This window comes from Argopecten irradians, chromosome 2 (genome assembly GCF_041381155.1).
Source record: "Argopecten irradians isolate NY chromosome 2, Ai_NY, whole genome shotgun sequence".
Lineage (NCBI taxonomy): Eukaryota > Metazoa > Mollusca > Bivalvia > Pectinida > Pectinidae > Argopecten > Argopecten irradians.
In genome coordinates, this window is record NC_091135.1 from 43,851,058 (window position 1) to 43,870,178 (window position 19,121).

The following is a 19,121-nucleotide window of genomic DNA, read 5'->3' on the forward strand; positions in this document are numbered from 1 at the left end:
GTGGAAAAAATCAATTTTGAGGTTTCCATTGGAAAAAGGCAAACTTTAAGATAACTATCATTTATTTTCAGAATATTTTTATGATTTCCCAATTTATTGGTATACTTATGAGTTGTACTTGATGTTTAGAGAGTTTACTCGACATTGAAGAAGAAGAAAGCCCAAATAATTTGCTACATTTACATATAATAGTGTGATGGCAATGTCAGATGTCGATTGAAGCAATGACATATTCTACACGAATATAGTTTATACCATGACTTTGATTAGGAAACCAACGAAGCAGTTCGAGTTTTCGACCAAGAACACGATGCTGATTTGACAGACTACAAGTCAATGACAGAAGAAGATTATATCTATAGCTACATCAGTTCAGGAAACAAAGACCTTCTCTTCAATGATAAAATGCAAAAGGCAACTTCAGATGAAGACGAATTGAAGATCGTAGTTGGAGGCCGAGAAAAAAATTCCAATGTAGGAAGTAAAAATTTGGTATTTAAATCGCGAAAAAAGCGAAGAAAACTCCGAATGGCGAATAAACATAAAAACCTGGCTAATCTTAAAATTTCTTAACAGAGGCAGTTCGTCAGTTTTTTTGTGATCGAGGTTTGTTCCACATTGCATACATAAATATTTCCTTTAGTTTACTGTATAATGCTATCATTTCAATAGTAAATAGCAGATGTCTTTTATATCCATCTTCTAAAACAAGCTATCGAGAAATTATTTATAAGACAAAATATTTGCGTTCATGTTCCATTCTTGTTTTAGCAACTTTTGATAAAATACTGACGTTGTATAATAAAACTGGTATCTTTGCTTACTGACATCAAAATCTGCTCTGATTTGTTGTCCAATAATAAGATCTGTTCGATATAAAAATATGAAAGTGTTCTCACAGCTCATAGTGGATCTAAAAGTATTACTTGTTAACTCTGTACCCAGGTGACTTTTACATCTAATATTGGTTTTGTAGCGTATCTGGGTAGAGAGCTGCCAAGTTTACACCAATTAATATCATTGAAAGGTGAACAATACTGGCCTATATATAGGTCACAAGGTTTAATTCATAAATGGAGGCTGAAAACTATCGACTTTTTTGAATGAGTAATCCTGGTTTTCATTCAAAATTACAATTATCAAGCATGGGCAAATTATTTAGAAATCCATTATTGACCAAAATGACTGTGGACCGATTGTTATATTTGGGCAGCAGGATGTTGGATCACCGATTATTGGCTGAGCGATAAGGGCACCCTGATGTCTCTTGTTTCTATATTAGAAAATGATAACGTTATCAACAAGTTACCAGATATTGAAATGATTGTATTTTGAAACAAAAACCTAACAACATAACAATGACAAAATGATGATAACATTATTATAACATGCTCTAGTAGATTACAAACAATATACACACATTATAACGTGCTCTAGTAGATTACAAACAATATACACACATTATAACATGCTCTAGTAGATTACAAACAATATACACACATTATAACGTGCTCTAGTAGATTACAAACAATATACACACATTATAACGTGCTCTAGTAGATTACAAACAATATACACACATTATAACGTGCTCTAGTAGATAACAAACAATATACACACATTATAACATGCTCTAGTAGATTACAAACAATATACACACATTATAACGTGCTCTAGTAGATTACAAACAATATACACACATTATAACGTGCTCTAGTAGATTACAAACAATATACACACATATCACTTTTTTCCAGTATAGGAATACTTTACAATTAACAATCGATTCGTGATTAACTGGTATATATATATTTTTTTACATTACTCTCTCCCCTATCAAAATATTTAATACCAATCGTGTTTTTAGGGGCCGCGGTGGCCGAGTGGTTTAGATGTCCCGACATATTACTACAAGCCCTCCACCTCTGGGATGCGGGTTCGAATCCCATGTGGGGCAGTTGCCAGGTACTGACCGCTGACCGGTGGTTTTTCTCCGGGTACTCCGGCTTTCCTCCACCAACAAACCTGGCACGTCCTTACATGACCCTGGCTGTTAATAGGACGTAAAACTAAACAAACCAAAAAGTGTCCAATCAAGAACTGCTGTCTGCATTTGATAATTTATATATTTCAGTTTAAAATGCTCTCTGCATGCCATATATGGTATGAACATCCGGGTCATAAGTTAAAGGTCAATTTTCATTGGTCAATACCACAGACATAATGTCACAAGAAGAAAAAAAATTAACGATCGCCTTCTTGGTTTGACACTCAATATTGTATCACATTTTATTTCATCGCATTGTGCTTACCCTCCCTCTCCTCCCTATTTGATGTTTCATTTGTTTTTTGTTGAAGTGTATGTTTTGGTTTTAAATAGGCAGATATTCTGCTCATCCTTTCATATTTACTTTATGAAAACATTTTGTTTTTTATGTCAGAAGGAAGATGGCGGATATTCCGCTCACCTTTGCATATTTACTTTTATGTAAAATTGGTCCTTTATGTCTGATGTAAGATTGTTAAATGATAATTTATTTATGTTTTTAAAAGAAAATTTTAGTAAATGCGGCCACTTTAATAAAGAAGTGAGCCAATATAGCCACTCTATTCACTCTTTGTTGTTCTATGGTATACCAATCCGAGTATTCAATATGCAAACAGAGCTTCACAGCATGGAGAGTTTTTACGATTGCAACCAGTTTAAACTGATTATTTATATGTATTATAATATTTGTCACATTATACAGACATTTTGTAAGAGGGATGGCACATGATGATTGGAAAAGCAATTTCTGTAATTTTGCAGGATGGCAAAAATATATTTATGTAAGATATATCCGACATTTTACAAAGTACAGTGTATATGGACAATATGTATTATATATGTATAATATGTATGATTAATTCATTTTTGTTTTATCTTTAGGTAAGTCACCACCTACATGTATGTCACTTATGGATCAAGCATGATTAGAGCGTGATCAGTAGCTTTGTTTCAGTGGCAGATTATTTGACCAATGAAATCGCGTCATATGGGGTACCGTGCGTGAGGGGCCGTGTCCGGGGATCCCCTCCAGTACTTTTGGAGAGATAGCTTTTGTACGGTGATTACGAAATTTATATTATAATTTCACTACTTAGTACTTGTTTAATTACCCACCTTTATGACTCCCATTCCTTTTATACTAGTTAAGATATATTTGTATATACATAATATACGAAATTTATATCATAATTTCACTACTTAGTACTTGTTTAATTACCAACCCTTATGCCTCCCATCCCTTTTATACTAGTTTAGATATATTTGTATATATATACGATAAGAAGTGTTTTCTGTATGTATGTACTGTTTTTTATCTTTATGTGTAAAAACTTTTGTGGTTACACTATATTCAAAAGAGTTTTTATTATGTTACAATTTTATCTCTGTGTTGTAACCCTGGACATTAATACAAGATACTAAATCATTGTATCAGCACGATGGTAAGATTTGTACCCCATTTGTACCCCATATTTGTATGACAACCAATATTTTTTAAATAATGCTTACGTCATTAATAAATGACCATTTCAACAACACCAATTTGATTATAATGTCTTTGATTGTAGTAAGCAAAAATCAGCAAACAAGCTGCAGGTTCTGATCAGGGTCAGGCTAACATAAAGAATAAAAATTACAGGAAAGGACTGGGAATTGTGCTCTACGGGACACCATCTACGAGAGGCTTCGAATCACTGACCATGTCCCTTAATTGAACTGAATTGAGTTGGTAAGGAAATGATGCACAGCATTTGCAGTACAACCATACAAGCTTATTTTATAAAGTGAAAGATTGTTATTTATAAAGTCAAAGACATTTTAAAATGTCAAGAGACTAATTAAAATGCATTTGAAATTGTTTTTAGAGAACAATTTAGACGCCAGTACTCAAAGCAATATAGCATACATATTTGCACTTAAACTTATTTCTTCGTAACAGGCTTTTCATACCCATCATCATCTACAGTACAGAGACGGTCAGGTCCAGGAGGCGATGAAGCAATGGTGCGTAGATATACACTGGAAGGAGAGTTGATATAATTAACTCTGCGTTCCTTTTCACTTTCAGAGTCATTGTCTACAGAACTGTTTGCACATGAAAAGGCATCACCTGACATGGTACCAGAGCTTCTGGAAGATGAAGATATTACATCCCATTTGTCCTCCAGTGGATTTTGACCGACATATCCATACTCGGACAACTCACTATTTGCACAGGAAAAGGCCGAATTACTTGAATTCTGTCTCGACATTGGAATCGTCGCCTCTGCCAATGTGCCAGCTCGTGTTTGTGGTAAAGGTTGTTGATTTCTTTCGTGAGAAAATGCGAGAGTAGAATTGGCAGTTGTATGTGAATACCAGTGTAGACGAGATAAACCAGGGGTGCTCTTTATCCCGTGTCGCATGTAATCTTCTGTGGAACTGTTCCCACAGGACAAAGAGGAACCATTGGATATTGTGCTTTCACCTGAACATTGCGTGCTGTTACCTGAATCTATGTGGTTCCAATTAATGTTTCTGGACCGTGGGTTCTGGTCGACATAGTCATATTCTAATGCCTCACTATTAGCACAAGAAAAAGAAGACCGGATTGAATTTGCTCTCGTAGACGCTGTCTCTTCAAAAGTGGCAACATGTATTTCAGGTACAGGGTGTTTAGGTCTATCCTGAAAACTGGCTTTCACAACAGCTGGAAATTGAGTGGCATAGTCATATTCATTTGCAGAGTGTGTCACTCTCTGTGTCTCTGTAGCGTGCGAACGATTCACACAAATAGATCCTTCTTCTGAGTCGAAGTCCTGATATACTTCACAATCGTCCCCGAAGTTTGTTCGGCGTAACGTTTCGTCTTGGAAGGCTGAAAAAGACGCTTTGGTGGAAGGTTGGCTGGCGCTGGTGTCTTTTACACACGATTCCTGATTTGATGACATATCTAAGTCCAAATATCCACATACATCTAGTTCGATTGGCATTTGGAAAGTTGTATTAGAACAATCATTACTATTTGCACACGAAATATCGACGCCGTAGGAGGCTACTGTTAAAGGAATAACATTTTCGGTGTTAAAAGATGTCGCGGGCAAAGATTGCTTGATATTTTCGTATGTCACAGGTAGTGCATTTGCATCCATAACCGATGTTTTGTAACTTGAGTGTAACCTATCAGTGTCACTAATACTATGATACTCATTTCCTTGACCGCTCTCAGGCTTACCACTGTCAGACTTCCCACTGTCAGGTTTGCTGACATTAAAATACTCATTTTCCTGACCAATCAAAAGTTTGTTCTTTGAACGCTTCGGTCGCGGTGGAGGAATTGGGCGATCGGTTTCTTCCATCGGACGCTGTGTAACCTTTATGTCCGAGGGAGTTGTGTCATGGACATGTAACTCACTCGAGCATACGCTACCACCGGATGTTTGCTCTGAGGAAACGCTGTCAAACGTGGATTCATAACAGTTAACCAATCTTTAAAAAAAGAAATATCAATTAGCAAAATCACAAAATAATTAGTTACATAGAAATTTCATATTTATGATCAAACCAGCAATACCCATATCCTTACATCGCCAGACCGTTATTTGGAGATATCAAATTCTTCTTTACTTTTGTTTCATGAAATCTACTTATAGTGCAAAAAGAAATTATAGTTCACTGATGGTTTAAATTGGTATTTGGCTATACAGTAAAATTATTTAATACTATCTTTTGTTGTTTTGATTAGTTTTAGCCTCAGTATTCTACCTGTTTTCGATCTCTGCTAATATATAATCTGCAGTTGGACGCTTTGTCGAATCTCTATTCCAGCATTCCTTCAAAAGTTTGAACAGCCAAGACGGACAGGAATCGGCCTCCTCCGGCAAATCTCCTCTATACAAAGCCTCCAAAAGCTGCAATGATAATGATTACGTAAAACGGATTTATACTTACACGAGAAACAATATTTAAAACAAATAACAAACATTGTTGAATAAAAAGTCTCACTGATTACCTTGTCTGGTTCCACCTTACAGAATGGAACTGCTTCCAGTCGACTTGCCACTTGGTTGACTTTGAACAGAGAGGCGAGCGAGTAAAATTGGAGAATAGTCATAGCCATCATGTAGATATCACTAGCTTGTGAAAACTGGCTTTTACTTATCACTTCCGCAGGCATCCTGGGAGGAAATACAAAAGTTTTGGATGGAACATATCTGATCAAAATCATGATTTTAACTTTATGACAATCACATTTTAAGAACAGAAATTATGTGCAATTAAAGAATTACATTATAGATATTATGATGCCATTTAGTATAGTATTTATAAAATATACAAATATATATAAATCAGTATAAGTCATGAAAAATATATATATAAACCAACTCGTTACATCCTCGATACTCCAAGGGTTCCGATCACTTACGATCTCTACACTCCTGGACTATCTCATAGTGAAATTGAAGTCAGCTCAGCGGAAAACATTTGACCAATCACAGGCTAGCAAAGATTTCCTTTGAAGACCACAGAGAGAGCGACGCCTAACATCAAAGCCACACAGTCAACCACAGTGTACCGTTATACGACTCTTTTGATGTACATCAAATGCTTAAATTATCTGTTCTATTCTGTGCCTCCAGTTTTACTATGAAATAGTCCATGGGTGTAGAGATCGTAAGTGATCGGAACCCCTGGAATATCGAGGATGCAGTTTTTATCGTTTTTATCTAATTCAATAAATATCCGACCATGCAGTAAACATACTTCAGTATGACAATAGATAGTAGGTACTAAGAAGACACTAAAATTACCAATTCCGTCTGTCATCCACACACGTTGTTTTGTCAATAATAGACGCCTCAACGCGAGATCTTCGTTTTTCTATCTTTAGCAATCTTCCCAAGCGCGGCATGAATACCTGGATTTATGGAAATTTTGAAACTTATTCAAGTGGATATGTTATCAATGTACATTAGTAAATAAAACGCATCAACATAATAATAAATCATTATTCACTTTTAATGTGTATTTATCATTTTATGTTTGCATACATTTTTAATTCACAAGAGCAGTTTTTCTATCTATATCGAATGCTTAATATGACATTTTATCTATGGCGTTAAGTGCCAACTGGATCATTTGCATAACATGTTTTTCTTAGTTGTGATAAATAGACATATGACAATATACTATATAAAAATATGAAAACACAGTTAACCTTATCATGGACTTGTGATCTGTATAAGGTTGAGCAGCACAAATCTCTCAAAATCCAGCCATGGTTGTGCATCTCATTTACAAACTGAACAAGTTCGTAAACCACTTCGAGATAGGGCTTCTGGTTATCGCTGTCCTCTGGATCGCCAAACATGCACGTTTTTGCTATATTGAACAGGGAATCTGCCTTTTTGCATCTGTATGACTACAAAGAAAAGGATATATATATATATATATTTCTGATTTTGACATAATAAACATGAATTTCTAATTATCATGCCTGATGAGACTTTATACAGAACAAAATAGACATTAAGGTGATTAATCATTGTAATGAGTATACTGAGTGTCTTTAATTGATTTTATGGACACTCACAACATTTTTTGTATCGATATTAAAAAAATAGGATCACAGTATATTAGAGCACAACATCTGACAAAAACATAAGGGAGCGGTTTTTCTTTAACATATAAGTAAAAATACATAATTTGTATAATGTAAAACTCACTACTTAGTGCTTCTGGTGTGTTATGTATGTTTAGTAGAAAATATGTTAGAAGTTATTTTACAATTATTCATAAAACTGTAAAACGTGACGTAAAATAGGAATGCAGACAATTACTGCCAAAAAATTCATTATTCATATTTTTCTTTAAATGTTAAACTTAAATATCAAAATTCTCAAAATGTGAGTAGCTTGGTGCTGAATTACATCTTGAAATATCTTCTTCATTTGTCAGTATACAAATTACGGCACATATTTATGGAGTCAGGATAAATGGGAAAATGAAATTACCAAGGCATGGGTGAGGCCATCCGGATTGGTGGAGTCTCGATGATGATGATCTGGAGGAAACGTTACAATGTGAAACAATTCGGCAAGTTTTGGTTTGTTGCATAGATTTGGAAACGTGTCACGTAGGAATGTATGGGTCACTGGCTCTTCCACTTCTAAATACAAACCCTACAATTTAAAAGTTAATTCTTGAAAAAGGCGCAATAGATATTTAATATTTAATGTTGAAAAATAACATACATGAAATAAAAATGTTCCATAAAATAACAGGAATAGAAAAAGAAAATACCGTACAGCCGTTTTCGCGAGTCGTCTTATAGTCGCGAACATTAATTTTGATCCATGATCCATGAGCGAATTTTACATAACCTTGTAGCCAGATCGTGACAATCGTGCTAAAATCTGATTTTATCGATTTAGGTCCCAATCGCTAATATTACAACGTACTAAATCATAAGTAGAGTTTCCCTTTTTTCTACCTTAAGGAAACTTCGCCTGTACGATACCTTCATGATATAAGTATACATGATGTATTCCGTCATATTTGATAGTAATCTCTGCTTGTTGGTAGGTATATTGATTATGTCGTCATGTTACCGAGCGTAACGTCAGTTTTCAGATGATTCACAAAATAATGACGTCATAATTGATATATATTTTCAATATAAATTGCAAAGACGGAATGCGCGTTTTTTGTTGTTTTATTTGATAATAATAACAAATATCTATTTATTTTTGTGATAGATTTATTACATGTTCTTTTCCTTTATTTGATAGAATGTGTAATATTCACATTTATCATTAAAATTCAATATTTTGAAGGTTTCCTTGTTGAAGGTAATTATTCAACATTAATTTACAGTATAATCACCTTTTCTTTGATGACCGGATGATCTGGTCCTGCGAGGCACTGCTCTGTGATGCAGTGTTTTTTGGCGTATGAAGAAAGACGTCTTTTAGATGCTCGGTTATAGTATGATATTCTAGGATCTGAAATATTTCAATAAAATGACGTTGCTATAACAGAACAGAGCCATACACATGTAATAGACAGAAAATATATTTATGACAAAAATCAAATACTTACTTCCCCTCATGTTCTTTAATTGTTTTAATCCTTTAGTTGATCCCTACAATACCATATAAAATAGAATAAGTTCAGAAGCTAAGGAAGGTCAGAAAAGCAAAACGCCAATGGAAAACTTCTACATAATTAAGTGTGAACAATAACAAAAGGGAGATAATTCTTGCAAGTATCATGACCAAAATATTATAGAATATTAAGATATATATATTGCATCTAACGCCTAAAACTATCATATTATGTTTTTAGTCCGTATAAAAAATTCGCAATCGATATAGATGAATAAATAAATAAATCAGCGGATAAATAATAATTAAAAACTAGTATTCTATTTTATTTCGCTTAATTTACTCAAATGGAGTGTTTTCTTTATTTTGAAATAAAAAAAACCAACAGTTTATTTCTATATGTCTATAATCGCTTCATTTGCAGAAAAAACCCCATTTCCTTATACAGTATAGATTCCAGAGAGACATTAAGGTTGTATAAATACAATAAATACACATTCAATTAACTGCAACCTACTCTTTCAGGCTCATTCTGCTGGGGGTCGATTTCGGGATAATTCAAACTTTTGTTAGTAAAGTTCCTCAAACTTTGATTTTCTGGTGCATCTGTTATATAAACAATGACGAAATGGTTATTATTACTTCATTATTTATATACCTCTTTTTTCAAACAACTAGTTTGTTCAGTAATACGGCCATTCCACAAGTGATTAACTTAACTAAGATTGATAATGAAGCAAAGTGATTAACTAATAAAAACACTTATTGTGGTATAACGAATCAAAAGTACGTATCCAACTTATTTAGGCATCCTACTAATACTATACGTCATCTTTCATTCGTGTGCAATCTACAGTCATTAATTTCACTGTCAAAAAGAATATCCAAAATTTATCTCCGCAAATTGTAAGGAAAAGTAATTTCAGTTAATTGAAAGTGAATTGTAGCAACAAAAGAAAGGTGCATGTCAAGCATTTAGTTCATACTTACCTTCAGAAGAATCAAGGTCATTCAACCATTGTTCCAGATTTTCTTGGATTTCTTTGAGTTTGATCCGAGAGGTTGGTTTTGTTTCAACGCACTGAAGTATGACATTGTGAACCTGGACAGGTGTACATGGGTATCGATGTGGTTTCAGGTCGTGGAAAACCACCTTTGAAGTGGATGAATAAATATAGAATTAAAAAATAATGAATGCTTATCAAAGTTTACGATAGTTTATTTAGTATTGATGTCACTATCATAGAAGAATGAAAAACAGTTTACAAACAAAATTTATTTGATAATCCTATAAAATAAAAAATACTGACATCTATACTTATAACTAATTCGTTAAGAATAGCTAATAAATTTTAATATACAAATTCCAATGATTTAATACACAACGTCAACGTGTCTATTGCGACGTTACGATAACGTAGGGGTTTCGCGCCATTTTTCCAAAGTGGTATTGAAAGAAGAACTGGCCAATCAGAAAGTAAATTTTTGTATGAAAAAAGAGAATAAAATTATTGCTACACAAGAATTCTGTAGATATGGCAGAAAACTAGCTACAATGCTTAACTCATTAACTGAAATTTCATAATGGATTGGTCTAGTTTTTTATTTAGAAAAGCTTAAATGTGTCTTCGGAGGTGAATTAATCAATAACGTAATTATAGACGTAATGTATCACTCTTCAAGTATATATCATTGACACTTAAAATTGTACTTCCCAACAATGAGCTTGTCTTATGATAAGATAAGACCAGTACCTGGTCAGATAGATCCATGCCTGGTGCGACAATGGCACTGTCTTTGAGATTAAGTTCCACCAGATTTTTATAAAAGACCAAAATATTAATTTTTGCATGGTATATATATCTACCATAATCAGTATGGGATATTATCATTCGTTCTTGATAAATAGATTTTTATCATTTGAAAATATGTGTGACATAGAGTGACATACAACATGGTTCAAGGTAAAAAATGAGACAAATATAACCTAGTGAATTCCGGAAAAAAATTTCTGACGTTATTAACGTTATTTATACTATAACGCGAATATACCATAAAAAAGTGTTACAACCCGAATACCAAGATTAACCAATGGTTAACGACGATATTGAAAATGAGATAATAAAAAAGAGGCATATCATTATAAGAAATGTTTGTATAGTACCATATCCATGAGATCGTCAAATGGAATGTCAGCAGACATCTCGGAGAAGGGGTGACATCCATGTGTGAATATCTCACTCAATGTATGTCCCAGCATCCAGGTGTCGGACATTACATCGTAACGGTCATCTAGTAAGGACTCTGGCGCTGACCAGCGCGTCGGAATCAAATTACCATCAATATCTGGCGAGAAAAGAAATCATAACACGAATATGATAAATCCAGTACACATTAAGATGTATGATACATGTATCTTGTACAAAGAAGGAAATCATATGTCTTAGAGCTGATATAATTACATAATCATGCTATGAGACAAAACCTAAAGAAAGAAAAAATATATGACATAGAATTGAAATTATATTTTAAATAAGATATTTTTCATAAATGCCTGTTATATACAGACCTTACCTACCCTGAATAAACGACGCAGATCCACTTGAACCATCATCAATTGATTGTGCAATGCTGAAATCCGAAAGAACGAGGGTGGGGTGGTCAATCCGAAAGCTAAAACTTGCAGCAGTGATGTTTCTGTGTATGATTTTGCATTCATGAAGAAATTTGATGGCTTTTACACAATCCAATGCTATGTATCCCAAGCGTCGTAAGGACAACCATTTTCGGTGTTTGCGTTCTCTCAACAAATACGTACTCAGTGTTGCATCAGAGAGCTTTTCCGTCATATAGAACATTGGTATTGTCTGAAGCTGGAATGCAATCAGCCGTTTTATGTTTGGATGGTGTTCATTTCCAAGAAGAGTCCTCAAAATATCCAATGTGTTATAGTTTATCCCTGTGCTGATATCTTTGATATCACTTTGGTGAGTCCTAACTGTACCGTTAGCTGGCAGAAGTACATGCACAGTCACCTCTTTATGTCCCATAATGGTTCCCGAAATGTCCACCCAGCATGGGAGATGAAGGCGTTCTTGTGATTGGGCATGCATTGTAAAGCTGAGGGGCTCCAGTACACACTCGAGAAAAGGACTTACTTTGTCAGCCAAACAGAATCGGAATTCTTCCGACATTAGTTTTGAAACAGACGACGCAACATTTTCACTCTTGTGAAATAATAAACTGTTGATATTTTCACACAGGTCTAGCTTGCATTCCAAGCTGACCTTCGAACTTGTCAGTGATATTTTCAGGATTTCCATACAAGTTTTAATGATGTTGTCTTGTGCCGACCGGACATTGTGGTGGTCTGTCAACAAGAAAAACACATATTGATATTTGGCAATTGTCATACAAGCGTAAAATATAGTGTTAATGATGGTGATGGTGGTGATGATGGTGTGATAATTGTGGTATTAGTGGTTGGCGGTGGTAATGGTGGTAGTGAGAGTGATGTTAGTGGTGGTGGTGGTGATGGTATGATAGTTGTGGTATCAGTTGTGGTAGTGATAGTGGTGGTGATGGTGGTGTTGATGGTGATGATGGTGGTGATGGTGATGATGGTGATGATGATAATGATGATGATGGTGGTGGTGGAAGGTGGTGGTGGTGGTGGTGGTGATGATGATGATGATGATGGTGGTGGTGATGATGGTGGAAGGTGGTGGTGATGATAGTGGAGGTGATGATGATGATGATGATGATGACGATGATGATGATGATGATGATGATGGTGGTGGTGGAAGGTGGTGGTGGTGGTGGTGGTGATGATGATGATGATGATGATGATGGTGGTGATGATGGTGGAAGGTGGTGGTAATGATGGTGGTAGTGATGGTGATGATAGTGGTGATGATGGTGGTGGTGGTGGTGATGGTGATGATAGTGGTGATGATGGTGGTGGTGGTGGTGATGTGATGATGATGATGATGATGGTCGTGGTGGTGATGATGATGATGATGATGACGATGATGATGATGAAGGTGGTTGGTGGTGATGGTTGTGATGATGATGTTAATCATGTTGATGGTTGTGACGATGAAAATTAATGCAACTACCTTGTTGAATATGGAGAATGCTTACTAATCCTCTAAAAATAATGACCAGTAAGGGGTATAAGTTTGACCAGTCAGCCTTCTTCATCAAGCTTTTGACAGACTTCAGCGATTCGAGAAGAAATATCATGTGTTTTTCTACGAGGCGAAGATGAAGCTGAAGAACAAAAGACACATCATGTTTAAACTTAACTCAGATGTTACTGTTTCGTGTCTACTCTAAAAGATAAACATCTTGAATAACGAAACCTTATAAGCACTTTCTTATTTTCCAATTGTATCTCTCTTTGCATTTCTCCGCTATCAAATCATTAATAAATTATTGATCAATTTCAATTTTGAGAAAGAGACTAGGGGATGGGTCGTTCACAATGTAACAATTATATTTTATGATGATTTTAGGTACATCAAGATAAACTTTAGATGAATTTAGTTTTAAATGTCACTTCACTCCAGGAAACCACAGTGTCGAAACTGTAGGCTGTAGGCTGACACCAAAAAATTTCTTTATACTTCTGGCGACATTATTCGACAATTTTTCACAATCCTAAGGTAAATGTGTTTCAAAAAACATCAATATAAATAACCACCATCTTTTGTTTGAAAAGGAACTATCGCCATTCGTAATTGTTATATAATCTACGCAGATGTTCACCATTGACTACCAATAAATTCACTGCGTAATAACCTATAAAAGGATAATCTACTTATACACAACGTGAGTCAGTCTCATCCGGATTTCTAAATTTAGCAACGTATATATATGCTCTAGTATAACCGTGCGATAATGCAAATATAATGACTAGAATAACTGCATGACACCTAATAACGAGAGTGTAGCGAATAAACGTTACCACTACTTATTCTAAGCCAATAACTTTTCATACTCTTGTAACTTGAACACAGAATAACGGATTTTCAGTAGAAGCTGTAAGCTGAAAAATTATTACATTGATATGTATATCATATACTGGATACTTAAGCGTTAATTGAATATATATAGTGCAATGCTTAAAACCGCCATGCTTACTGTACTAGAGAAAGATAACTTCGAAATGTTGACTGCATATAAAAAGGTCTACAGTTACATTCCAATATACGCTATCATGATAAAAGCAAATAAGTCTTCATTTGGATCTCCACTTCAACCCTGTTGATGACAGTATACTTTCAAGTTAACTAAACTATACTATTCATGCATAATCATGTCAATGATGAAAGTAGTAATTATCATGTCATCAAACTTTTTCTCCCTCTTTGTTTTTACAGTACTGTACAGTTCATAAAATATATTCTTTTAGCTTTAAAAGATATATATATATATATTCCCATTTTTCTTCTGATCATAGGTTTACTTTCTGTAAACCAGATGGGAGTATATTAGGCTATGAATGCCCATATTGTCAACATATGACCATATGGGTATTCGTAGCTTAATATTTTTTCTATTTTCTTTACAAAACAAATGGAATAGCCTATAGGTACTTAAAACAAAAGGACACAAACAATATGGTTAGCAGCAAATTTAATTTAAAAAATAACTGTTTAATAATTTGTTTTTATTTCCGGAAAAAACCCCAGAATGCTTATATTTTTTAAATGAGATAATCTGGACTCAGCGCCATTCTTTTTATCTTCCATCCGGATTTGCTTCATATCATTGCTTAAATATATTTATGACAAGACAAGAAATATTTTTCGTTATTATTCCGTTTTAAATTCTATTATATTTCGCTAGCTTATCAAACTTAAATTAGAGATAAGAAAATCTCGAAAGATATCGACCGCATAAACGGATAATTACCAATATCATTCAAAATCGTACATTAGACCAGATACAATACGGACAGTTACTCACCTCAATTAGGAGTCTCACGAGGAGGGAGCAATGTTCTAATGTCGACATTTTCGTCAAGCTATTGGCTAATTTACTTCGACAACTCTCCTTTTGTAGCGCGTCTTTCCAGCACCCAATCTGTAGCCGATTAGCTTTGTTGCCATTTAAAACTTTTCCCAGATCGGCTATCAGTATTCTCACGACTTTGAGCAAATTCTTCTCTGTTTCCTCTGTCTGCGGGTATTCGATTTCTTCCAGTAATGTGTCAAATTGTCTTAGTCTGGTATTTACAGTGTCTGCTACTCTTTGTTTATTGTGATGTGATAACAACAAGTGATGAACTAACACTAATAAAACTATCACGTTCGGTAAAATATGCTTAAGTGTGTCTGGAGAGGCAGCGCGACGTCGAACAACTCCTAATAAAAGTTCTACGCTTTCCAATAAAGCGTCTAGGTCGTGTCTGTCCACCTCTGTATTGAACAGGACGTTCTGGATTTCTCTGGCAGCTCTCCTCTCAATACCGTAACAGTCCGAAAGGGTACAAAGGGCCGGTAAGTCCTTCTGATCTATAGCCGATGGGATGCTATTTGTATGTACATGTTTCATTAATTCCTGAACAACTGCTTTGTCGCCTGAGTTAATATTGTCAACCAGCTCTTTCTCGGTTTTGAAATAGGAACCTGTGTGTAACAATTCATAAATTAGCATAATCAATTGACCGGTATGTGATGACGTTATTTGAATTCTAACAATGGTAGCCAGTACAAGTCTACACTCTTTGGCAGGAATGGTTATCTATGGACGTGCTAGGTTTAAAAGGTGGAGGTAACCGGAGTAAATGGAGAAACAACAGCGACCAAATCCCCCATTTTGGTTTCAAAAACGCTTCCTAGAGGTTTATGGGTTATGTGTCAGGGCTTTACAGATATTGTATAGACGACATTTTTTTTCAAAATTAGAATCACAGCAATATACTAAAATGAAAAGAAACAAATACTTACGAACTGGGTAGAGGACATCCTCGACCACCGACACACCAGACGTACTTTCTGTGTCTCGCTGTCGAGTTTTTAGATTCACCAGCTGTTTGCGCTTAGACATCATTAAATGCTGATACAGATTTTCTTCATTTTGGTCTCGTGATTTTAAACGTGTCGTGTTAAGTACTTCAATATTTGAATTTTCTTGTCGGCTTTCATCTACTACCTTTAACTCAGTTTCCCTAAAAGATGCTTCTTGTCTTTGAAGATGGGGTCTTTGTGTGCTTCCTGAACTGATGTGATTATACGTATAATCCTCTACATTCCCATCACACCTTGCTTCACTTTCAGCCGACGGTTGTATACAATGGTTCGTATTGTTTGCTGTATCATCGTAATATAATGGTCCGTTCGTTATTGAATCATAATCATGTAGATCATCGTCGTAAGTTTGGTATACTAATTGTGTCATTGTTTCCATGGAATTCTAGTGTAAACTAATCGTATATATACGTAATACAGTTCTATTCAGAGTAGTCACAAACAAATCCTGATGGATTTGATATTCTGTACATACTGTCTTAGTGTTATTCTGCAACTTATCTCAGTACTAGTATATCTGTTGGTACAGTTGTCTTCGGTTTCTTCGTCATAGTTATCTACCATTAAAGACATGTCGGGTGCCATGTTCGTAAACGGATGACAATACAAAGGACATCCGTATAAGTATATCTTGGTAGTGACCGATACGTCGCTGGCTGTTTTTGTTTTTTGGTTTTGTTTTCGCTTTAATTGAAGGTTCAAAGTTTATAGTTATCTTTCTCCAAATATAGATAATACTAACTTAAACGTTTTGCAGATCAGGCCATTATAATGTATTGGATGGTTAGTTCATTAAATTGAACGTCCTATCAACAGTCAGTGTCATTCAAGGACGGATCTCCCTCGGTATGCCACACCTGAAAAATAACAAAATAAATACATGTATATATATAACCAGAACAACACCGGAGACCACAAACAGAAAAAATGATTCAAAAAGGTATATTAAGTTATGTATGCCGTGAATTTCATGTTGACGGATCAGCACCAATATTTACCGACACTTTGAGAATAACTGTAATTTCAATCCATAGGTATTGTTTTATATATAGAACGTATAATGAATTTAATCAGCATTGTCGAAAACAGAGATATTCACAATGGTTAGACAATAAAAATGGATATAAAGATAACAAAAAATAATCATAACTTGGTAAGTACTATTAAATAAAACGAGTTAAAAATATCGCACCTTAGATACGTAGTATATTACGATTTTAGAATGATAGATATATTTTCACTTAACACGGACCGAGTGACTTTAATACGACAAACCATCGTAAACACATATCAATTTTCAACCTTGTTTTTGTCCTTTTGTTACGGATGACTGCGCAGTTGAAAATTTCCTTTCTTAATTTATATCTGGATTATTGAGTATGTTAAGTTTTCACTGAACTGACGTTATACTGTGCTTACAAGGGCATGTAAACAGGATACTTCAGATGTATCCGGATACTTATGATACAATAGACTAGTATAACCTAGGTAGTTGTCTAGTCTAATTGTTTATAGGCCTAGGCTGTTGTCTAGTCTAATTGTTTATATGCCTAGGCTGTTGTCAAGTCTAGTTGTTTATAGGCCTAGGTTGTTGTCTAGTCTAATTGTTTATAGGCCTAGGCTGTTGTCTAGTCTAATTGTTTATATGCCTAGGCTGTTGTCTAGTCTAATTGTTTATAGGCCTAGGCTGCTGTCTAGTCTAATTGTTTATATGCCTAGGCTGTTGTCAAGTCTAGCTGTTTATAGGCCTAGGTTGTTGTCTAGTCTAATTGTTTATAGGCCTAGGCTTTTGTTCTAGTCTAATTGTTTATAGGCATAGGCTGTTGTCTAGTCTAATTGTTTATAGGCCTAGGTTGTTGTCTAGTCTAATTGTTTATAGGCCTAGGCTGTTGTCTAGTCTAATTGTTTATAGGCCTAGGCTGTTGTCTAGTCTAATTGTTTATAGGCCTAGGCTGTTGTCTAGTCTAATTGTTTATAGGCCTAGGTTGTTGTCTAGTCTAATTGCTTATAGGCCTAGGTTGTTGTCTAGTGTAATTGTTTATAGGCCTAGGCTGTTGTCTAGTCTAATTGTTAATTAACTACCGTCTTGTGTATAAATGAAGGTATTTATGTTTATTGAACAATAAAATATATTAAATATATTTAAATTAAATGGAATATTATGTTGCAGAAAACGTCTGTGTCTCCGTCTTTGTCGATAAATGTTTAGTTTCGGAGTGTATTATCAACAACTTTATCGGTGTATTTATTTTTGTGATGTGTTTTTATGAAATTATTTTCATGTAATATTTACATATGTTGGGCAAATATGTTCGCAAACTAATATATTTCCCTTTAAAATCAAGTTAATTGAAAACAGAAAACAAGAATTACACCGCAAATTATTTTTACTTTTACACGTTTACTGGTATTATTTCTCTATATAAATATAACCATTTTTTCGTTTATTTTAGCAATTTCTCGGTCATATTTTAAAGAAATGATCATTGGTTTGAAATTCCGTTTAAAACATTAACTTAAGGTGATGATTTTCTGGATCGAAGTTTCTAAAGTAAAATTAATTCCATGTTATCACATTATGACCTCTTAAAGTAACTTTACTCATCGCAATCAGTAACGAGGATTGTCCAATAGTGTTTCTGGGTATCGAGACATTTCATTCATAATAATAGGTTCACACAAATGCACATATGACTAGATCAGAATACCGACAAATTATTTGTTAAACAAATATACAGTATTGTGTAATATCAACGTTGTAAATATGGAAGAAATGCAATTTAAAGATTCAAAATATATTTACCTTAAAGTGCGACGACATATCATTCTGTCTGCAAAAGAAGTATGTATTTCTATATTTAACGATGATTAAAACCGAGAGGGGAACCCCCAAAATTTTACCCGCGTTAATCTGGTTTATTTATATGTGCATAACTCACTTCTAATACTTGT

The 19,121-nt window shown here is 34.6% G+C and overlaps 1 protein-coding gene across 2 annotated transcripts; it reads right to left on the minus strand.

Moving 5' to 3' along the window:
• Positions 1 to 1,305: 1,305 nt before the first annotated feature.
• LOC138315618 (uncharacterized) lies at positions 1,306 to 19,121 on the minus strand. 2 transcript variants are annotated; one of them, XM_069256766.1, is made up of 16 exons: positions 18,973 to 19,121; positions 16,089 to 17,026; positions 15,106 to 15,767; positions 13,251 to 13,404; positions 11,711 to 12,502; positions 11,297 to 11,478; positions 10,123 to 10,285; positions 9,650 to 9,738; positions 9,128 to 9,170; positions 8,912 to 9,030; positions 8,041 to 8,208; positions 7,245 to 7,448; positions 6,838 to 6,944; positions 6,039 to 6,204; positions 5,792 to 5,937; positions 1,306 to 5,515 (listed from the first exon to the last, which is right to left on the minus strand). In XM_069256766.1, the coding sequence occupies exons 2-16, from the start codon at positions 16,546 to 16,548 to the stop codon at positions 3,970 to 3,972; spliced, it is 5,001 nt and encodes a 1,666-aa protein (XP_069112867.1). In that variant the 5' UTR covers positions 16,549 to 17,026; positions 18,973 to 19,121; the 3' UTR covers positions 1,306 to 3,969. The 2 variants fall into 2 exon arrangements, with proteins under 2 accessions (XP_069112867.1, XP_069112868.1); XM_069256767.1 differs by lacking the exon at positions 18,973 to 19,121 and adding an exon at positions 17,362 to 17,471.